Source organism: Phoca vitulina, unplaced genomic scaffold (genome assembly GCF_004348235.1).
Source record: "Phoca vitulina isolate PV1807 unplaced genomic scaffold, GSC_HSeal_1.0 scaffold13, whole genome shotgun sequence".
Taxonomy (NCBI): Eukaryota; Metazoa; Chordata; class Mammalia; order Carnivora; family Phocidae; genus Phoca; species Phoca vitulina.
The window spans coordinates 7307027-7328386 of NW_022589716.1; the positions used below are offsets into that span (position 1 = coordinate 7307027).

Below are 21360 nucleotides of genomic sequence, written 5' to 3' on the forward strand. Positions count from 1 at the left end.
TCAGAGGGAGGGGCGAGGACGGTCTCGCCAATGACGAGCTGGATTTCGTGGGGCGAAGGGTCGTGATTGGACATTGGCAGCGGGCTACCCTGGGCTCCTCTACCTGTTGCTAAGGCCGCCGCAGACCGGCTCTGCTGCGCGCGAGGAAGGCTCGTCTCGCGAGAGCTCAGCTCCGTTCTTGGCCAAGGCAGCCGCAGCGGCTCGAGGACCGACATGGACGCTCACGAGGACTACGTTTGGCCGCGGGCAACCTCGGAGCTCATACTCCTCCCGGTCACGGGTCTGGAGTGCGTGGGGGATCGGCTGTTGGCGGGTGAGGTTTGGTTCGAGGCACGCGCTAGCGAAGAAACCGGGCGCTTGCATGGGGCGGGACCATGAGAACAAAGGGATGCCCCCAAAGAGGAGGACAGGCGGCGGGATGAAGCCCGATCGAGGTGGGCGGGAGCCAGGAGATGGCGGGCTGGAGGCCCGGCCGGAGGAGCCCCAGAGACAAAAAAACGATGTGGCTATCGAGTTCCTTTACAATCTGCAGCTGACGTGGAAAGGGCGGTGGGGCCGCGGGGAAACGCAGTGGCTTGGAATGCGGGGCAAGGAGGGAGAGCGGCGTGTGGCCCCTGCCGGGAGCCGGGGGGGAGCCCCCTCAACGTGGGCGGGTCCGGGGGGTGGTCTGTGGTGTGGCCTCTCGGGGGAGGGGCCTGGTAGGCGGGGCTGTGGGCTCCCAGGGGTGGGTGAGGCTTCTCCATGGTAGGTGGGGACGACGAGGATGGGGTGGCGGGAAACCAGGGATGAGACCTTTCTGAGCGGGCCAGTGCTTGGGGAGGCAGACGCTGAGGCCTCTTCTGAGGTGGTTGCATCCAGGAAATCCAGTGTTGATATCCCTTCGGGGAAGGGCAGGTCGAGAAGCATAGGCCATCAAAAGCCTGGGACCTGAAGCAGCAGAGCCCTGGAGAGCATCGAGGCTCACCTGGAAGCCATTAGTGACTGATGGTGGTGCTGCTGTTTTTTAAGGGCCCTGAGGCAGGGCACTGGAGTTCAAGCCTTGAGTGAGCTGCTTCCTATCCTAGGGGGTGGTTTTGTGTGTGTGAAGGGATGGCCCAGTTGTGATCTGGTGTGGGGGCTCTGGGAGCCCAAGGTTCCTACCACGGGTTAGACTCCTAAGGCTCCTGCAGGAGGGGATAGGTAGGCAGAAACCCAAAGAATCACAAGAATGGGCTAGGAGAAGAGAAGCAGTGAGTTCTGGCAGAGGGTAAGCATGCCAAAGGCCTTGAGACTGAGAATTTGTTACTTTGGGGGAGAGAGAGTTCCTGTGAGGCTGAGCAGGGGTGGGGTCTGGGAGAAGAGGCTGGAGAAATGAGCTGAGGCCAGACCATTTTATGCCTAGATCTGACTTTATGGTCAGAGAGAGGCCTCATGAAGGGTTTTAAACAGGGAAATGACTTGGGAAATGCAGGTTAGAAGGCTCTTCAAGTGAATTCCCCTGCTCCTGTGACTTCCAAAGTGACTTTTATATTGCTACAATTCTCAAATTCCACCCATTTGCACCTACAATCTCAATTTCCAGCCTTGTTTGCTTGTGAGTTCCAGGCCCAAGTGCACAGGTGCCTTCAAATGGAAATCCTCCTGCTGGGTGCTCCAGCTGCGCAGGGAGAACGACAGCCACTCAGGTGCTCAAGCCCAAGCATCTTCCTCAGTCCCCAAGCCCCTCTCGTTGATTTTGACTTCATACTTGTGGCATCTGTCTGTTTCTTTACCTGTTGCCATCATTCGAGGCCATGCAACTTTGGCTCCCAGACCCCCTCAGCAGCCCATCCTTTGAGCCCTTTGTTTCCTGTTCCAACCACACAACCTAGAGTTCTTGCTCACCTCAGGGCCATTAAACTTGATATTCCATCTGCCAAGAAAGGGTCACCCATCTCCCCCATGCCTACTCTTCCTCTGGTTATCACTGCTTGTTGATTCCTCAGCCTAAATGTTACGTTCTCAAGGTGGCCTCCCCTGACACTCACCAAGTTGCTTAGATGACACCGGGGTTTCTCAGTCTTGGCACTATTAACGTTTTGGCCCAGATCATTTTTTGTGTGAGGGGCTGTGATTTGCAGGACATTTAGCAGCATCCCTGGCTTCTATTCCAGTTAGCATAACTCCCAGGTGTGACAACTAGAAATGTCTCCAGATACTGCCAAATGTCTTCTAGAGGGAAAATCACTGGATTTCCCTTTTTTATATTAAAGCAATCTCTATAGTTCTTACCTGGAACTTAACAAAGTTATGACAATGTAGGTTACTTGGGTGATACTGTTTAGTGTCTGCCTGATGGCCAGGAGCCTGGGTCTGTGCTTGTCTTACTCACTACAGCATGTAGTTCCTTGTCTGGTTTATAATCGATGCTCAACGCATGTCTATTGAGCTTGAAACTGCAGTCTAAAAATAGCATGAGGGACTGTTAGTGTCATCTCAGGTTAACAGGTGATAGATATCCTGGACCAAAGTCACTGTGGTGGGAAGGATTTAAAAAATTTCTAGAAAATGAGCACATGGAACTTGGCGACTGAGAACATGAGAAGATGCGGGAAGTTTAGCAGAATAAGCGGTGAGCTTCCTGGTTTGGGGCTGGGGCTGGGTAGACCGTTACCCAGCTGGTAACAGTCAGTGGAGCCATCAGTGGAGTGAGGAGCATTGAGAGAACTTGAAGGTGAGCTAATAGAGTGAGAGGGGCCCGCAGGGCAGCCAGAAGGTCGCTGAGGGTCATGGGAGTCTTGGCTGCCAAAGTGGGGGCCGCCTGTCCTGGTTTTTCCCGTCAGTGTTGAACATGGTTACATCTGAGCTGCAAGGAAAAAGCTCTTGGAAATCCAGAGGGGTTCTGCTGTGGTCCCAAGGTGGGAGGATCACCTTTGGGGACAGCCTCTTCTCTGGGGGAGGGAGAGTGGGAAGACTGTGTGTAGAGGCAGATGCAGCTGGGGCTTTGGGACAAGGGCTTCGAGGGTTCCTATTGGAACCGTCAGGTGTGGTGAGGAAGAGGCGGCGTTTGAGGAAGCCAGGTTGAACTGAGTGTTGGGCGACTGGCAGGCGTCCGAAAGTCAGCACTGAAAAGTCCAGCTGACACTGAGGCCAAGGATTTTCCAGGGTTCGAGCCAGCAGGATTGCATGTTCTAGTGCATTCGCAGGCTATACTCCATGCCCGATTTTTCCCTGCCCCCGTCTCTTCATGGCTTGGCAGAGTTGAGTGAGCATTCTTCTTCTTCTTTTTTTTTTTTTTTTTTTTAAAGATTTTTTTTTATTTTATTCTTTTGAGGGAGAGAGAGAGAGAGAGAAAGCACAAGCAGAGGGAGGAGGGGCAGAGAGAGAGAGAGGAACAAGCACGCTCCCTACTGAGCAGGGAGCCTGATGTGGGACTCGATCCCAGGACCCTGGGATCATGACCTGAGCCGAAGGCAGACGCTTTACCGACTGAGCCACCCAGGCGCCCCATTGAGTGAGGTTCTGATGTGGCTCTCTGCTTCTGCCTAGGTGAGGGGCCAGATGTCCTGGTGTACAGCCTTGATTTTGGTGGCCATCTGCGGATGATGAAGCGCGTGCAGAACCTGCTTGGCCACTATCTTATCCACGGATTTCGGGTGCGACCAGAACCAAATGGAGACCTTGACTCGGAGGCTATGGTGGCTGTGTTTGGGAGCAAGGGACTCCGAATTGTGAAAGTTAGCTGGGGACAGGGCCGCTTCCGGGAGCTCTGGCGCTCTGGCCTGTGGAACATGACTGACTGGATCTGGGATGCACGTTGGCTTGAGGGCAACGTGGCCTTGGCCCTGGGCCATAACTCGGTCGTGCTGTACGACCCTGTGGTAGGGTGCATGCTGCAGGAGGTGCCCTGCACAGACAGGTGCACCCTCTCCTCAGCCTGTCTGATCGGAGATACCTGGAAGGAGCTGACCATAGTGGCAGGTGCAGTTTCCAATCAGCTCCTTGTCTGGTACCCTGCAGCCGCTTTAATAGACAATAAGCCGGTGGCCCCTGACCGACGTGTCAGTGGGCACGTGGGGGTCATCTTCAGCATGTCGTACCTGGAAAGCAAGGGCTTGTTGGCCACAGCTTCAGAAGACCGAAGTGTCCGCATCTGGAAGGTGGGTGACCTGCGGGTGCCTGGGGGTCGGGTGCAGAATATTGGGCACTGCTTTGGGCACAGCGCCCGTGTGTGGCAGGTCAAGCTCCTAGAGAATTACCTTATCAGTGCAGGAGAGGACTGTGTCTGCTTGGTATGGAGCCATGAAGGGGAGATCCTTCAGGCCTTTCGGGGCCACCAGGGCCGTGGGATCCGGGCTATAGCTGCCCATGAGAGGCAGGCCTGGGTGGTCACCGGGGGTGATGACTCGGGCATCCGGCTGTGGCACCTGGTAGGGCGTGGGTACCCGGGTTCAGGGGTCTCAGCTCTCTGCTTCAAGTCCCGCAGCAGGCCAGGTACCCTCAAGGCTGTGACGCTGGCTGGCTCCTGGCGACTACTGGCAGTGACTGATACAGGGGCCCTGTATCTCTATGACCTTGAGGTCAAGTGCTGGGAGCAGCTGCTGGAGGACAAGCGCTTTCAGTCCTACTGCCTCCTGGAGGCAGCCCCTGGTCCTGAGGGTTTCGGACTTTGTGCCATGGCCAATGGGGAGGGTCGTGTCAAGGTTGTCCCCATCAACACTCCAACTGCAGCCGTGGACTTGACCCTGTTCCGTGGGAAAGTGCATAGCCTGAGCTGGGCCCTGCGTGGCTACGAGGAACTCCTGTTGCTGGCATCGGGCCCTGGCGGTGTGGTGGCTTGCCTGGAAATCTCAGCTGCGCCCTCTGGTAAGGCCATCTTTGTAAAGGAACGTTGCCGCTACCTGCTGCCGCCCAGCAAGCAGAGATGGCACACGTGCAGTGCCTTCCTACCCCCTGGTGACTTCCTGGTGTGTGGGGACCGCCGGGGCTCTGTGTTGCTGTTTCCCTCCAGACCAGCTCTGCTCAAGGACCTCGGGGTTGGGGGCAAGGCCGGGGCTATCGCTGGAGCTCTTGGAGCAGGTAGTAGTAGTGAGGGGGCTGAGACTGCTTCTACCGAGTGGGGCCCTGTGTCCGCCCTCCCCTCTCTGCATGGGAAGCAGGGTGTGACGTCCGTCACCTGCCACAGTGGCTACGTGTATACCACGGGGCGCGATGGCGCCTACTATCAGCTCTTTGTGCGAGGCGGCCAACTGCAGCCGGTCCTCAGGCAGAAGTCCTGTCGAGGCATGAACTGGGTGGCTGGGCTCCGCATGGTGGCTGATGGGAGTATGGTCATCCTGGGTTTCCATGCCAACGAGTTTGTGGTGTGGAGTCCCCGGTCACATGAAAAGCTGCACATCGTCAACTGCGGTGGAGGGCACCGCTCCTGGGCCTTCTCCGATACCGAGGCGGCTATGGCCTTCGCCTACCTCAAGGACGGGGACGTCATGCTCTACCGGGCTCTGGGTGGCTGCACCCGGCCGCATGTGATTCTCCGCGAGAGCCTGCATGGCCGTGAGATCACTTGTGTGAAGCGTGTGGGTACCATCACTCTGGGGCCTGAATTTGAGGTGCCCAGCTTCATGCAGCCCGACCACGTGGAGCCCGGCAGCGAGGGGCCGGGCCTGACCGACATCGTGATCACGTGCAGCGAGGACACGACCGTCTGTGTCCTGGCACTCCCCACCGTCACCGGCTCGGCCCACGCACTTACAGCGGTGTGTAATCATATCTCCTCCGTGCGCGCCCTGGCCGTGTGGGGCATCGGTACCCCAGGTGGCCCTCAGGATCCTCGGCCAGGCCTGACCGCTCATGTGGTGTCTGCGGGGGGCCGGGCCGAGATGCACTGCTTCAGCATCATGGTCACCCCGGACCCCAGCACCCCAAGCCGCCTTGCTTGCCATGTCATGCACCTTTCGTCCCACCGGCTAGATGAGTACTGGGAACGGCAGCGCAATCGGCACCGGATGGTCAAGGTGGACCCAGAGACCAGGTGATGTGCGCACCGCGAGGCGGGAGCGTGGGCTGCCGTCCCACAGGGCTGGCCCCTTGCCGCTGCTCCCAGGCTTCCCCTGACTGCTGGCCGGTGTCGTGTCTGCAGGTACATGTCCCTGGCTGTGTGTGAGCTCGACCGGCCTGGCCTCGGCCCCCTAGTGGCTGCAGCCTGCAGTGACGGAGCAGTGCGGTGAGAGCGGAGTGCCTTGGGCCCCGACACCAGGGCTGGAAGTTTGTCCAGAATGGGTTCTGAGCTGGCCCCCCCCTCGCCCCCCCCCAGGCTCTTCCTTTTGCAGGACTCGGGGCGGCGGCTGCAGCTCCTGGCTGAAACCTTCCACCACAAGCGGTGTGTCCTCAAGGTCCATTCCTTTACCCATGAGGCACCCAACCAGCGGCGGTGAGAGGGGCCGCCCGGGGGCCCCGCGTGGGCCGGGTGGGGGCTCCTGTTGCTTCCCATCTCCCTCACTGACCCAGCTGCCCTTGCCCGGCCCCCAGGAGGCTGTTCCTGTGCAGCGCGGCCACCGACGGCAGCTTGGCCTTCTGGGATCTCACTACCGTGCTGGACCACGGCTCCGCTGCCCTGGAGCCTCCAGCAGACGCTGGGCTTCCCTACCGTGAGTAGCTAGCGGACAGCCGGGGCCGTCCCTCCCCGCCTCGCACTTCACCTTCACCCAGGTGGCGGGCTGGGCCCTGACAACCGTCTTCTCCCTCCAGGGCTGGGCGCCCCCTGCCTGACCCTCCAGGCTCACAGCTGTGGTGTCAACAGCCTGCATACCTTGCCCACACGTGAGGGCCATCTCGTGGCCAGTGGCAGTGAGGATGGCTCTCTCCATGTCTTTGTGCTGGCTGTGGAGGCACCGGAGCTGGAAGAGGCCATGGGGGGTGCTGAGGTGGTGCCCCAGTTGCGTGTGCTAGAGGAATACTCCGTCCCCTGTGCGCATGCTGCCCATGTGACAGGTCTCAAGATCCTAAGCCCAAGCCTCATGGTCTCAGCCTCCATCGACCAGCGGCTGACCTTCTGGCGTCTGGGGCATGGTGAGCCCACCTTCATGAACAGTACCGTGTACCATGTCCCAGACGTGGCTGACATGGACTGCTGGCCTGTAAGCCCTGAGTTTGGCCACCGCTGTGCTCTTGGGGGCCAGGGGCTTGAGGTTTACAACTGGTATGATTAAGGTGTCCCGCGGTGGCCGGCGTGCTGGGCATGGGACCTGCTCGCAGACAGGGTGGAACAGCAGCGGCCGTCTGTGCCCATGCCCAGTGTGCCTTGAGGAGGAGGTGGCAGCCGCGGGCTCCTGACTTCAGAGCAGGAACAGAAGGTGAGGCAGGTGCTGTTCGGGCAGACCCAGGCTACGCCCCACTACCCACCAACAGGACCCGGCTTTGTACGGAACAGAGGCAATTTATTTTGATTCCAGGTCTCTAACAGCATCTTTGTATCTTTTCTCCAGGTCATGACTTTGTAAACATTCCTAGCTGTCGGGGTCTCTGTGGCCTTAGATGTGGTTCAGTGGAGGGAGACCCAGCGTGGCTAGGCCAGCGTGGAGCACTTCACGCACGGCCCGCAGAAGCTGGAGACGGGCAAACATTTGACCAAATAGGTGTGGTCGAGGCTCCTGGAGGAGAGAAGGGGCCTGCTGGTCTCTTCTTTGCTTCCCTTGCACCCTTGCAAGCACCCCCCCCCTTGCTGTGTACTTACCCCTAGGATGTGTACGCGGTTATAGTATGAGCTGAAATCCATGCTGAGCTGAACCAGGAACTTGCACATCTAGAGACAGAGACTTGAGTCACTGGCTGGTCTCTTTGATCTCGTGCCCAGCCCAGAATAAAGCATCAAGCGCGCAGTGTCTGTCCGGCCCTCTCTGCCTCACCGTCTCGGTGCGCGCCGTCGCGTGGAGCCCCGGGGCCGCGCACGCCAGGTCTGCAGTCTGGCTCAGCACGTCTGGGAAGGGGAGCACGCTGTTGAAGAGCAGCAGCCACTCACCCTGCGGGGGCGGGGGGAGGTGAAGGGCGCTGGGAGGGGCGGTCCCAACCTCCTGCAGGTGCCCAGCTCCCCAGGAGGACACTCACCTCGTCCTGTAGCAGTGAGAAATTGAGACTGCTCACAGGTGGAAAAGTGGGGTACCGACCTTGTTCCGTGCTGTGCTTGTACCCCTCAAATAGCGTGGCAAGACGGGCACAGTTGTACATGACGAAGGTGCCGCTCTTGGTGCCCTTTGTGGAAATGCTGCCGCTGGCCAGGGCCAGGAGGAGCTGGGGGGTCGGGGGGGGCACATTTGCAGCCACGACCCAACCTGTTCCCCAAGCCCTGAACCTGTCGGGCTCCCGGGCTCACCTGACTCTGCGGGGCTGTGCTGAGCATCTCGAACTTGATAGTCGCCACAGAGAGAATGCGGACGACCTCCATCCAGGCCGGGTCTGCGGGGGTTGAGCGGGTCAGTGCAGGCGCGCAGGGAAGCGGGTGACCGCCCCAACCGCAGAGCGCAGCCCGGCCCCCCAGGCGCACCTCGGGCCAGCTCCCTGCCGCGCTTCCGGGCCGACGCCTTGCACACCTGGGCGTGCCGGAGCCTGCGTGTGGAGAAGAGTGAGCCGGGGGCCTGCGGGGGGGAGGGGGGGTTGGTGGTGAGACCCCCCCCCCCCACCTCAACTACCCTGACTCAGTGGCCTCCCTTCCAGCCTCACTCACTCGTAGTACTCGGGGGCAGTCAGGGCGCCGGGGGCACCAGCTGCTTTCACTGGGCCACAGACCAGGTGCTTCTGTCCGGGAGAGAGCAGGCGCTTAGCCCAGCGGGCGACACACCTCCAGCAATAAACCCCTGGAGGGACCTAAACCTGGTGCCTGGACTCCTCCAGCCTTTTGCCACCAGGCTTTGTGCCTCCGTCTCAAGCCCACCCCTCAGCGCACAGTCCAGCGTCCCCAAGCTGTTACTCTTCAGTGTTCTCTGGGATGGGCCCCCAGAGCCCACCCTCTCCCGGGCCGCTGCACCTGCTGCAAGCGCCCGCTCACCGAGCCTAACCTCTCCCTCAAGGTCCAGAGTCACCTATGGACTCATCAGCTACCGTGCCCCTTGATGGCTTTTCAAGGGCCCTCCGGTTGGTGGGGGGGGAGGGGGCGCTCCACCATCACCAACCTACCTGTGTGAGCGGAGCCTGCTCGTCCAGCTTCCACCAAAGCAGGTCCAACTTCTGTTGCTGGAACTCCTCCTCACAGCTCACCACGTGTACGACCATGCAGCCGCCCGCATCAGCATCCGGGGCCGCTGCCTACAGGGTAGGAGGACGGTCACTGGGCGGACACAGGATCCCCGGCTTGCCAGAGGCCCACGGGGTGGGGGGTCAGTCACTAACCAGGCCTGGAGGGCCGTCCCCAGGCCCGTGGCGGACAGCCTCCTGCAGCTCGGCCAGCGCGCAGAGCAGATCCTCAGTCACTGCGGAGAACACAGTTGAGGCCAGCCAGGAGCGCAGGGTCCCCACCTTCTGTCCGGCCCTGCGAGGCTCCAGCTCCTACCCAGACACTTGTCCAGGTTGGGGTCGTAGCCAGCTGCGCGTCCCCGTTCTTGCATCACTTCCTTCAGGCACACTGTGCCCAGGACGCCAGGGGGCAGGGCTCCCCCGTCCCGGGCAGGGCTAAGCTCTGCAAGCGCGAGGCTCCTCAGGGCTTCGGTGGCGGCTCTCTCGGAGGCAGCGGGCCAGTCCACGCGCAGTTGCTGCAGGAAGGTCGGCATGTGCGGGTCCCGTACGGCGGGCACCAGCCGCACACTCGCCCTGGGAAGCGAGGGCGGCCGTCTCAGCCCGAGCACCCGCCGCAGCTCCCCCTCCTGCCCACCCGCAGCGGCTCTAGGCCCAGCTCGCCACCCCGGCCTTTCTGGCCCCGCGGCGCGCTCACCCATGCGCGCGCAGAGCTCGCGCCAAATGATCGGCCACGAGCACGGCGCGCAGCTGGCTCAAGCGGAGCGCGCCTGGAGCGCCGCGCAGCGCTGGGCAGTGCAGGAGGACGCGCGGGCCGGGCGCGGCGGGCGCGGCGGGCGCGACATAGGCGGCCACGGCGCCGAGCACGCGCTCGAAGACGGCGGGCCGCTGCAGCTGGAGTGCCAGACCCGCGGGCGTCGGCGCGCAGCGCAGCACCGGGGCCACGCCGGGGCCTTGCAGGCCGGCGACCGCACGGACCACACGCTCGGGCACCTGCGGGAGGAAGGGCGGTGAGCGGGCTGTGGCGCTGCCCCTGGCCGCACATCCCGGCCCGGCTGGCGCCCACCTGTCCGTCCCCGAAGCGCGCTTGCAGCGCGGGCCGCGGCGCCAGGAAGTCTCGGGCGCGCAGGTGGCGGGCGCGTGTCTCCTTGAACCACACGGGGTCGCCAGGCCCCAGGGCCGTGTTGAGGGCCCCTAGGGTCTCCCCGACCCCCAAGCGCCCCGTCGCCATGGCGACCGGAAGGAGCCAGCGGAACCGGAAGCAAAACGTCAAGAGGTCGAGCTTCCGGGAGGGCCGACTGGCCCGGGCGCGTATCCGGTGGCGGTCCCTGAGCGGACAGGTGCGCCAGAGGGAACCGTGGCGGCCGCTTTCGACCTTCGGTCCCAGCACTCCCTCCGCGTGGCCCGCCTGCCCTGTCCGGCCCCGGCATCGCGAGGTCCGCCTTCGGCCTAGAGTTCCGTCGTCGTCACCGGCATTAGCAACCAGGGAAAGGATCCTCGCTACCGGGTGGGGCCCAGACCCGACTGTTTCATCGAAATCTTACCTATTTGTGATAACGTTTCATTCCCCACATTTGACACTTGATCAAACGTCAAAAGTTCCAAATGAATTGTCAGCGGAATAGGGCAGCTAACCATTTTCAGGACCTCCTAAAAAAAAAAAAAAAATCTCATTTTTTGAAAGAATCTGTGTTCTGCGGCTTCAGGTTATTTACAGCCCATTCGTCCTTTGCTATTTGGGTCTTTACTCCCGATAAATGCGTACTCTGGTAGAATTTCTTTTCTTGATTTTTGAGGAATTAGAACCATCATGATACTTTCCAGAATTACCAGTTTTTAATGCTTTTAACCTTGTGTACATTATCAGGGATACTCTGGCCTTCTGGTTTAGGCAACGAACCACTGTAGGCAAAATAAACAGTGTGACCATGAGAAGACCCAGCTAAAGGACTGCTCTCAGTCGGGAGCATCCCACTCAACTACAGAGAGCGCTTTCCTCTGTCCCAAGAGGACTCCGGAATGTTTTCATTTCAGTGTAACTTAAATCCCCCTTTTCTCTATTTTCTTTAATGGAGATTGAACCCGACACAGCACAGAGTGCAGGAAACCCATAATTACTGCTCTGGAGCAGTGAGAGTGCCCAGAGTTCAGAAAGGAGGGGATCCTAGGGGCAGGAAGTTTGGCAAGACCCCTTTCTGGGCCAGGGCTGCAAGGCCCTGCTGGGATCGCCGAAAGAGCACTGGGCGGACACGACATTCCCGATGGCTTCTTGGGTGCCCACTCAACGGGAGTGATCGTGTCATTCCAAAGCGCTTTCCATTCCGCAGTCGCATGACCCAGGGACAGCTGCTAACAGGCTGGAGGCTGGAGGCCAAGCCGGGGACTTCAGCTACTCTCGGTACACGAAGACGGTTGGGGTGGGTTTTCCCCAGGAAGTGAAAGGCTATCTATAGCGAGCTGCGGGCTGGGGTGGCCCTGCCCTGTGAGACTCACCGCCATTGCAGCCCTGTCCAAAGGCCCTGGGACCAACCTCCCTTGTCAGTGCTACTCCAGGTTCAAGAGATGACCACAACCCTGGCTCTCCGACGTCTACGCCCACCATCTCCAGCCTGAGGGCGCACCTGAGACAGGGGCGGAGACCAGAGAGACCCAAATAAAGTATGTCTGGGGTCAGGGGTTGGCCCACCCCATCTAGGCCAGGACGCTGCTCTGGCAGGAGAGCAGGGAACGAAATCCAAGCGCAGCTGGAATGCTCTGGAGACAACAGCTGCTTTTGGGATTCCGTTGCCCGCTGTCCAGCCGTGGGCGGGGGAGGGGGGGACTAACCCCGGGAGGGTGGTGGTCCCTTGCCCTGGGGCCAGATCAGGACCCCCCATTCCCAGTACCAGAAGACGGACCTAGAAGTGGGCGGTAAAGCCGAGTGTAGTGGGAACGAGGCGCTCACCTGGGCCCCAAAACAATAGGAAGATTGGTAAGGGCCTCCCTTAGGACCGGTCCCGATCCGGATTAGATCCGCAGGGTAGGATTACTCCTGTTGGTCCCATGAAACCAGGCCACCGGTGCGGTGACGGTGGCGGGGCGGGCTTCGGGATCGGCCAAAAGAGGAGCTCGCCCGTCGGGCCGGAGAGGAAGTAAACCCGCGCACCAGCCTCGGGGACACCCCCGCACCCGGAGCCCTTTGTCCCGTGACTCTGCCCGCGCCCGGAGCGCTGGGGGGGGGGGGGGGGGGCAATGGCGGCGACGGGACCCCCGGGAATCCATTGCGAACGTCCCCCGCTGTGCCGAACCTCCCTCCCGCCCGGCCCCGTGGGTAGCAGACGCGTCAACGTTCCCTTGAGGCCACGACACCGTGGGGGCGCGGAGATGCCCGAAACCCGCGTGGGCGCCAGCGACTCTCGCGCCAGTAGGCCCTCTGATTCGGCTCAAGACGGGGGGTCGGGGAATTCTCGGGCCGCGAGCAGAGTGAGCGACGACAGGGCGATGCTCCAGCCGCTGTCTAGTTCAATATCTGGTCCCGTTCGGCCCGGTCGATCCCACCCGGACAGCTACAATCGCCCTACCACGGCGTCCCCTTCCGCTTGCTCCGGCCGCAGACTCGGAGCCATTTTAAGGAGAAACCAATCAGCCACGCCCCCTCGCGCTCCCGAGGAGCCAATCCACGCGCAGCCACGCCCTGGGAGACGCGCGGCGGCGACGCCAACGGTCGCGCGGGTGACGGTTGGGGAGGGGCGTGATTCGCGGGAGAGCGAGGGAAACTTGAGCCGGCCGCCCCGCCCTGGGAACCCGACGCCCCAAAGCCTGGGATTAGGGGCTTGGAGGCTGGCCCCACGCCCTAGCCAGGTGTGCGGGACTCGACCAGGTGTGCGGCCGCCCCGCCCCAGGCCCCGGGAGCCCTACGTAATGGCTGAGAGCCGGGGACCAGGCTGCGGCGGGGGCCCAGGCAGCGCTCTGAGGCCGGCCACGCCACCAGGTGTCTGGCTCCCCCAGGACGGTCTGCGGAGGCCCGGGGCGGGGCGGGTGGCAGGTGCAGACACCGGAGCCGCGCCGGGGGACGGGTCCTCCTGGGACAATTGGCATCGGCCGGCTCCCTCAAATTCCCGCGCTGGGGCGGCCGACCTGCGCCGTGCCCTCCGGGACGCAGGGGGCGCTGTCGGCGCGCTGCGGTGGGCTCCGCCACGACCCCGCTGACCCAGCGCCGGCCTCCCTGCTTGCCGGTCCGACATGGTCGCCGCGTTCGTGCTTCCCGGCCTGTGCCGAGCGCGGGCAGTGCTACGCTGTTCTCCTGCCGAGCTGCTGAGGTGAGCCCGGGCCCAGCGTCCCTGATTCTCCCGCCCCGCCACGGCCGGCGATCCCGGCCCGGCTCCTCCTGACCCCCTAGAGCCTGAGGACACCCCTCCGCAGGGCCCCACGGCGAGGGCATCGGCTCACGCCGGCGGACGACGAGCTGTACCAGCGGACGCGCATCTCCCTGCTGCAGCGCGAGTCCCCGCAGTCCATGTATATCGACAGCTACAGCAGCCGCGGCTTCACGGTCAACGGAAATCGCGTGCTTGGGCCCTGCGCGCTGCTCCCGCAGTCCGTGGTGCAGTGGAACGTGAGCAGTGAGGCAGCGGAGGGCCAGAGTCCCAGGCCTGCCCCCTGATTCTGTCCCTGGCCAACTTGGGCTTCTCCGTTGCCCCTTTGTGGCGCAGGTAAGGGCTCTGTGGGGAAAGCTGCGCGAACTTGTTTAACCTGCCTCCTCCCAACACAGGTAGGAACTCACCGGGACATCACCGAAGAAAGCTTCTCCCTCTTCTGGTTGCTGGAGCCCCAGATAGGTACTGGAGACGGGGAGGGCTGAGGTGCTTCCAGGCCTAGAAAGCCAAAAGCCACCCCGCCCCAGCCTCCCCACAGACCCGCCTGCCGCAGGCTAGCCCTGGCCGTCTTTCCCTAGAGATTGTGGTGGTGGGCACCGGAGCCCGGACTGAACGGCTGCAGCCCCAGGTGCTGCAAGCCCTGCGGCAGCGGGGCATCGCCGTGGAAGTGCAGGACACGGTAAGCCCTGCGCGTCGGGAGCGCGGAGCAGGGCCCAGGCCTAGCCCTCGTCACGCTGATGCAGGCTCTCTCTTTGCAGCCCAATGCCTGTGCCACTTTCAACTTCCTGTGTCATGAAGGCCGAGTAACAGGAGCTGCTCTTATCCCTCCACCCGGAGGGACTGTGCTCACAAGCTGCAGAAGGAACCACCAGGAACTGACCTCACCTGTCCAGGAAGGCGCTGGCACTTCCCGGAGTGCAGGGGTTTCCAGCGCTTTCATTAGCCCTTCCCCTTTGGCACTGTAACACTTGTCTTTCTTGCCAGCAAATTAATAATTTAATCCACCTTTCCCATTTTGTACTAGTTGTGTTGCTAGCAAGGAAGAGCTGCTGGCTCAGTGGGCTCGGGGCGGGGGGGGGGGGGGTGTGTGAAACCAGAGGATCCCCTTTTTATTTAGACTACATAGCTTCTCAGAGGCTGGGGGCAGTATAGGCACCTGTCCCAAAATGCAGATCTTTGTACTTGCTCACAATGCAGATTTGAGGGGACCCTCTGCTTTCTCAAGGTCCCTTGGAGATTCAAGTTAGAGAATGTGTATGTGGCTCTCAACCTGGTCCCATGTGGCCAAGCAGGAGGCCCTGTGGGGGCCAGTCCAAAGCCCCCGAGGACTATTCCATGACCTGTCCTAAGCAGCCACAATGTGAGACTGCACCCTTGTGAGCCAGAGCTGGCCTGACCTAACTTGTGAGCTGCCTCAGGAGGGACTTTTTTGAATGTAGAATTAGTACCTCCTTCCTGATCCAAGGAATATCCAGACCTCAGGGTCTGAGGCTTTCCCTACAAATGAGAGTGTTGTGCTTGCGTGCGTCTGTGATAGCGGTCGCCACACCTGCCTGTTAACCTCAAAGATCAAACATCACTTTTTTTTTTTTCCCAAACTTTTATTGAAAAACTGAGGGGGTATGCTGTATCCCTTTTCAGAAAAGCCTCTTCTCATACCTGTAGGCAGAACAACCAGCTTTGAGGTGGGGGCAGCAGAAAGGAGGAACCTCTGCCCCAAGGGTAGATGGGTACCAAAGGGTTGGTCACTTACGAGTGGAGGCTGTGAACACCCCCTTCCACCTGAGCTGAGGATGTTCTCTTCTCAAACTTGAGTTCTCCAGAATACATCATGGCTCTGAAGAGAGGCAAATGTCAGATGTGGGTACCTGGCCCTCAACTAGCTCCTCCACCCATGTCCCAGCTCTCCTGGCTTACCGGACTTGGGTCAAACTCTTGGCACCAATGTCCTGGCAGGAGTGCTGGATGCCAGCGATCAGGTAGGGGACAAATTTGTGGATGGACCCTTTGTCCTGCACAGCCCCAGACACCCCTTGGGCCACCTTGATTTTATCAGCTTCACTGTAGGAAAAGGCAAGACGACATAGGCAAGGTCAAAGCACGGATGAGGCTATCAGTACAAGGCTGTCAGTACAGGGTAATTGACCTTCCTGTCCCACCTGAAATATCGGTTCTGGCTGCTGAGATGCTTGTCCATGGCATCAAGAGAACCCATGCCACGGTATTTCTTTAGCCGGATCCCATCGGAGAAGAAGTACTCGCCAGGGGCCTCAGTGGTAGCAGCCAGGAGGGAACCCATCATGACTGTGGACAAATGGGAGTGAGGGGAGCAGACGCTGAGTGGCACTGGGGAAGGCATCCCACCAGACTCCCTGGGTGTTGGGCCTCACCTGTGGAGGCCCCAAGGGCCAAGGCTTTGGCGATATGGCCCACATTTTGGATTCCTCCATCAGCAATAACAGGAACACCAAAGCGCCGTGCATATTCTGACACCTTATACACCGCTGTTGCTTGTGGCCGCCCGCAGGCCAACACTATTGAGAAATGGAGGAACAGATGGGTGGGTGGAATCCGTGGGGACAGGCAAGGGGCCCTGCGGCCGTAACTCAGCACCCAGGAGCTCTCCGCTACACCTGCACCAGGACTGCAGCCTGGCTGAGAAAGAGTCGTGTCTGGAAGGGCTACTGCCCTGTCTGTCTGCAACAGTTCAAACAGCAGTGATGGCCTCCACTCAACCCTGCATGTGCGCGTGCACGTGTGCTCGGCCCAGGGCAGCCTCAGGCACATGCAGTCAGCAGCCGAGGGGGGGAGCCCCACCCACCTGGTATCAAGTGGGGGTAGGTGTCACCGTGCAGTTAGTACCCAGAGGCCCACCCCTTCCTCCCAGCGTGGTTCGCAGCTCGGGCAAGATCAAGGGAGTGGTCACGTGGAAGGTAGAGTGCGCCTGTTGGTCCCTGAGCTGTGCCTACTGTAGGCAATGTGAAGGAGGTCCTGCCCTACAAGCACCCCAGGAAGAGGAAGGAGCTGTGTTCTCCAGCAGCCCCTAAAACCATGGTCTGTCATTCAATTTGCCCTGCCCACCCATCAACACCACAAACCCCGGGAGCTACAGCTACAGTCAACCAAGCAGCCGGGCAGTGGGCAGCTGGGCCGGGCCAGTGGGCCGGGCTGGACTTACTATAGCAGCCCTTGACAGTAGAAGGGCATTTGGGGCTGTGGGACTTTATGTCTGGAGGGATCTTGGGAGCCACTAAATAAAACAAACAGACCAGAGTTTAGAGAGGGTGCAGAGCAGGAGCAAGGAGGCCAGGCTAGGCAGGGGGGTAGTGGCAGGTGAGGAATGACAAGCTCGTCTTCCAGCATGTCACCCATCCAAGGGGTCTGTTTGGCCCTGGGACTGCCCCTATTGGAGGACTCGGTATAGTTCCCACAAGAGCGCTTGGCTCCAGGCCATAGGGGCTGAGGGCCCTGCTGAAGCCAGAGTCCCTGAGGGCCCCACCGAAGCATGTCCTACCTTCTTGGGTGATGCAGATAGAGCCACTGCCCATGCCCACCCGCAGGGCATCTACACCAGCATCAATGAGGTTCTTGGCCTGAGCAGCTGTGACCACTGCAGTGAAGGACAGGGAAAGGCTTGGGTGACGATCTGAGTGGGAGCCTAGCTCCTCTACCTCTTCCCCACGTCCTTTGGTGCCCAGTCTTGCCTCACCATTGCCTCCAATAACTTGGAGGGAGGGATATTTCTCCTTGATGTACTTGATCATGTTGATCTGGAAGATGGAGTTTCCTTGGGAAGAGTCCTGGGACCGGGAGAAAGTCCCAGTGAGACTGGTATGACAGCTGTCCCTACCACCCCACCCTGCCTGTGCAAGATCTCACCAAAACCACTACGTCCACTCCAGCCTGGGCTAGCAAATCCAGCCGATACTTGTCATCTTCATGAGTGCCAATGGCTGCTCCACACAGCAGCTGCTTCTTGGCGTCTTTGGAGGCCAGTGGGTAATCCCGGTTCTTCTTCAGGTCTGTCCGGGCAATGATGGCTACCAGCTCATCATCTTCATTTACAATGGGTAACTTTCCTGGGGGCAGGGAAGGTACATAAATCAGAACTCTGATCTTTGGTTCCAGAACCCTTCCACGTCTAGAACTCACCCTTCTTGCTGCGCTGCAGAATTTCATTTGCTTCCTTCAGTGTGATGCCTGCAGGGGCTACCACCAAGTCTTCCCTCTTCGTCATGATCTAGCAGTGAGGGGAGCTGTGAGAAGGGCCCAGAGACCAGACCTCCAACACACCCTGACCTAACTCGGGGGTGAGGTTCCACAGACCACCCTGATCACACACCTGCACCCAAACCACCCTCCTCAAGTGAACCCAACAGCCAGTGCAGCAATACAGTGGCACGGGTGAGAATTGAGTAGAAAGAACAATGTGGTACACAGAACATGCTGTTACATAGCGGAGAAAGAAGGGCCCCGCCAGAGCAATGACCAGAGTTGGAAGAGGAGGCTGCGGTTGGTCCTTGAGCACTGCCCCCACCTTGGGAGTGGCAACACAGCATGCATGCTGGCAAACACTTGGGCAGAATGAGAGCATCTGGTGGGGAAGAGATGCAGGAACCCCATGAAGGGGTCAGAGACTTGGCTGGGCATTCATCTTTCCTGGACAGCAGAAGCCCCCAGAGATGCCATTCAGGCAGTAGAAACCTCGTCTTAAGCCTTGGCCGCCAGAGCTTGGCTTTGCTTTGTCAGTAGCACCCACCTCTTCCAAAAACCGGTCGTGTTCCTCCTCCTTGAGAAAATCTATGTCCCTTGAAGAAATGATGCCCACCAAGCGGCTCCCCATCCGGCCCGTGTCGGTGATTGGGATACCACAGAATCCATGCCGGGCTTTGGCTTCAAACACATCCCGCACTCGATCCTTGGGGCTGAGGACCACAGGGTCCGTAATGAATCCCTGCTCATATTTCTGGAAGGGATGGTGAGAAAGAACATTTCTGAACCGTCTTTACCAGTCTGAAGCCTGGGGTCTACGCCAACTCCCCCCCTGGCAGTACCATAGGACCAAATCACAATTCAAACCCAGGGATAGTAAACATGGGTGGGCTGTAGGTACTATCCACCTGGTCCTCTTCTCTTGCCTTAGGACACAGGGTCTCATGCTCTTCTCAGGAACTGAACCCCAAAGTGGGGGAAAAAGGATCCTAAATTAGGAAAACAAATCCCCCACTTCCACCCCACTCCACCTCAGTGCAATTCCCAGGAGCTCTTGACCACGATCCTTGCCCTTCTGACCTTCACTTTCCGAACTTCGTTGGCTTGGAACTCAGGTGTACAGTTGTGGTGGATGAAGCCAATACCACCTGTAAGCTGCATGATAAACAGAAGATCGTGAAAAAGTGACAAAGAGCAGCATGACTATGTATGTCTTTGGGGAAGAGTGTGAGGCCCCTCCTTTTGTCCTTACACCCCATGATGCTCACCGCCATTGCTATGGCCATGCCAGCCTCTGTGACTGTGTCCATGGGTGAGGAAACCAGTGGGGTCTTCAGAGTGATCTTTTTGGTCAGAGCAGAAGTCAGGTCCTGAGGAAATACGGCCCGATAATGTGGCAAATACCTCATAAAAGCCTCAGGGTGGTGCCAGGTCCCCCATAAAACAGGTGCCCTGTATGACCTGCATGCCAATCAGACTATTCCATAGAATCCACCCCCAAGCCCAATCTGCTGTGGTAGCCGAGAGACCAGGGAAGAGAAGTACCTTACCCAACCTTGATGCTCAGGACCCAATTTCTGGCCATACTCACCACCTGGTCTGCAGTGAAGTCGATGTACCCAGGGAGAATGAGAAAGTCACTACGGGGGAGGGGAGCGAATTGGGAGTAAGTCTCAGGCTTAGGGCGGCCCGGGATTCCATCCCCATAGATCATGTCATAAGGCATCTGGGCCTTAGAGGGCACTGACCTAGCCCTTGTCACAGGCAGGGCAGACAAATCACAAGGTGGAGATGGAGACGGGACCTTTTCTGCCACCTAGCTGTCATCAGCGACCCTGGCACCCTGACAACTCCATGTGCCGAGAGAATGAAGCTTCTAGCCTGAAATCTCAAGCACTGCCAAGATGCCTCCTCCATCCCGCCCCACTTCAGATCTATCAAACGGAGCCCCAGAGATGGGTGGGGAATTCTCCGGAACCTGTCTCCCATGCCCGGGTCCAAGCGGGCTCTGTGGAAAACCCCGCCCGGCCCCCCAGTCCAGCGCGCCGCCCCTCTCCTCGCCCAGGTGAGCCCGCTAGGCCCGCACTTGTAGGTGAGGCCGTCCCCGCAGTTGAACAGCTGCTGTGCTGTGAGCCCGTCGTCTGGCACGTAGGACGTGCCCCCGCTAATCAGGTAGTCGGCCATGGCCACCGCCGGGCAAAGCCGCGTGTGTCCGAAGACCGCGCCGCAGAGGCCTCAGCCGTCTGGGCCGCGCCAATATAAACCCGCCGATATCGTCATTGCGCCCTGCGCGTCACTGACGTCAGGACGCAGTACGAACAGGCGGAGCCCGTGCGCCTCCCGGGCGGGGCTATCGAGGGAGCGCATGCGCGGAGCACGCCCTAGGCGTGCAGCCACAAAGTTGGGCGTTCCCGAGGCTGCCCCCTCCCGCAGGACCGTGACCCGTTCAACCAGCAGGCAAGGTTTTGCTTCCGATGGCCCGCTGGGCTCCTCCCAAATAAAGAGGCGATGTTCACTAGCATGTTGAAAAGACGTGCTTGTCATTCTTAATAAACAACTAGATTAAGAATACATAAGAGAAACAGAGTGGTATCTTTATATGATACACAAGTGTATGTTACAAGAATTCCATCAGGCACAGGAGCCTCAGGTTTAAGGCCTCAATGTTAGGCCAAAAAAAAAAAAAAAAAAGGCATGGTAAAGTTTTTACTTTAACATCTAAAATGTCACTTGTCATAAAGGAGGGTGTAATAGAAATTGTCTTTAATAAATCATAATTGAAGTTCCCCTCATTTTCCTTCCATTAAGATGCTAAGTTTATGTCTGAGCATGAAGAAAGAAAAGACCATGGCTCCCCTGTGGTCAGCGACGTCTGCCAGAGTGGAAGCCAGCTGGGGAGATTCCCTGGAGGGTCCGTCACTAATTCCATCTTTCTGGAGTAAGGGAAGGGGCCACATTTCTCCTAACAGTCCGAGCCCTTTCCCCAGGCCCCAGACAAAAAAGAAAAAGCCAGCCAGCAACTTTCTAGGACATCTGGCTTTCAGGAAACCCAGAGCCCCCATGGGCTGAGGAATCTGCTGCAGCAGATTTACGGTGACGCACAGGAGGCAAAGTTTCCTTTTACATTTTAAACAGAAGCAGTCTGAAAGGCTTCATAACTACACCAATTAAAAAAAAAAAAAAGAAAAGAAAAAAAATGGAGGCCTCTTCTTTAGTGTGAAAGTCTGTCCATTTTTTTTTCCTGGATCATCTCCCTTGCACCATGGCTTAGGGATCTCAGTGCATGGTGCTTGCGTTGGCCACTGCAATGGCCTCCTGAATTTCTCGTATCACCAGGATCCGAGTCAGCATCTGTCCCATTTGCTCTCTGCTGATAGGCTGGACCGAGTACCAGATTGGGCTATTGGGGGCCACCACTGGCTCAGGCGTCAGATAAAACGTGTCATTCCGGCCTTTCACACTCTGGGGGCTGAAAAATATATCAGTAAAAGCTGGGTAAAACCACAACATTCTCAACCCTCCCACCCTGGAATATTCCAGACAGATGCTGTATGCAAAAGGTGGGAAGACAGCAGCTCTTCAAAGGTATGATGGCATAGCTACTGAATTCCAT

General features: G+C 59.2%; 5 protein-coding genes across 15 annotated transcripts in view; 2 read left to right on the top strand and 3 right to left on the bottom strand.

The window, feature by feature from the left end:
* Window positions 1-88: 88 nt before the first annotated feature.
* WDR6 (WD repeat domain 6) lies at window positions 89-7535 on the top strand. The gene is made up of 7 exons (XM_032411244.1): window positions 89-313; window positions 3508-5989; window positions 6098-6181; window positions 6272-6388; window positions 6487-6605; window positions 6706-7310; window positions 7443-7535. Exons 1-6 carry the CDS (start codon window positions 214-216, stop codon window positions 7164-7166), a joined length of 3363 nt encoding a protein of 1120 aa, XP_032267135.1. The 5' UTR covers window positions 89-213; the 3' UTR covers window positions 7167-7310; window positions 7443-7535.
* DALRD3 (DALR anticodon binding domain containing 3) lies at window positions 7317-12302 on the bottom strand. 2 transcript variants are annotated; one of them, XM_032411247.1, is made up of 12 exons: window positions 10247-11882; window positions 9878-10173; window positions 9500-9756; window positions 9340-9419; window positions 9127-9255; window positions 8678-8748; window positions 8498-8559; window positions 8327-8409; window positions 8062-8244; window positions 7863-7976; window positions 7691-7759; window positions 7317-7607 (listed from the first exon to the last, which is right to left on the bottom strand). In XM_032411247.1, the coding sequence occupies exons 1-12, from the start codon at window positions 10409-10411 to the stop codon at window positions 7488-7490; spliced, it is 1629 nt and encodes a 542-aa protein (XP_032267138.1). In that variant the 5' UTR covers window positions 10412-11882; the 3' UTR covers window positions 7317-7487. The 2 variants fall into 2 exon arrangements, with proteins under 2 accessions (XP_032267138.1, XP_032267136.1); XM_032411245.1 differs by adding an exon at window positions 12125-12302 and having other exon boundaries at window positions 7506-7759; window positions 10247-11801.
* An 825-nt stretch (window positions 12303-13127) lies between these two features.
* Window positions 13128-14560, top strand: NDUFAF3 (NADH:ubiquinone oxidoreductase complex assembly factor 3). Its single transcript, XM_032412181.1, has 5 exons — window positions 13128-13478; window positions 13582-13774; window positions 13931-13997; window positions 14114-14214; window positions 14294-14560. Exons 1-5 carry the CDS (start codon window positions 13402-13404, stop codon window positions 14498-14500), a joined length of 645 nt encoding a protein of 214 aa, XP_032268072.1. The 5' UTR covers window positions 13128-13401; the 3' UTR covers window positions 14501-14560.
* Window positions 14561-15104: 544 nt separating this feature from the next.
* Window positions 15105-20039, bottom strand: IMPDH2 (inosine monophosphate dehydrogenase 2). The gene is made up of 14 exons (XM_032411260.1): window positions 19834-20039; window positions 19339-19387; window positions 19016-19117; window positions 18828-18902; window positions 18295-18501; window positions 17688-17775; window positions 17415-17614; window positions 17245-17335; window positions 17050-17145; window positions 15926-16069; window positions 15695-15839; window positions 15453-15596; window positions 15289-15372; window positions 15105-15194 (listed from the first exon to the last, which is right to left on the bottom strand). The coding sequence occupies exons 1-14, from the start codon at window positions 19929-19931 to the stop codon at window positions 15173-15175; spliced, it is 1545 nt and encodes a 514-aa protein (XP_032267151.1). The 5' UTR covers window positions 19932-20039; the 3' UTR covers window positions 15105-15172.
* A 229-nt stretch (window positions 20040-20268) lies between these two features.
* Window positions 20269-21360, bottom strand: part of QRICH1 (glutamine rich 1) — a 52824-nt gene continuing 51732 nt past the window's right edge. For all 10 annotated transcript variants that reach the window (XM_032411259.1, XM_032411255.1, XM_032411254.1 and 7 more), the window contains one exon: window positions 20269-21216. In XM_032411259.1, the coding sequence (XP_032267150.1) occupies window positions 21024-21216 (193 nt within the window). In that variant the 3' untranslated portion in view covers window positions 20269-21023. The remainder of the gene's footprint in view (window positions 21217-21360) is intronic.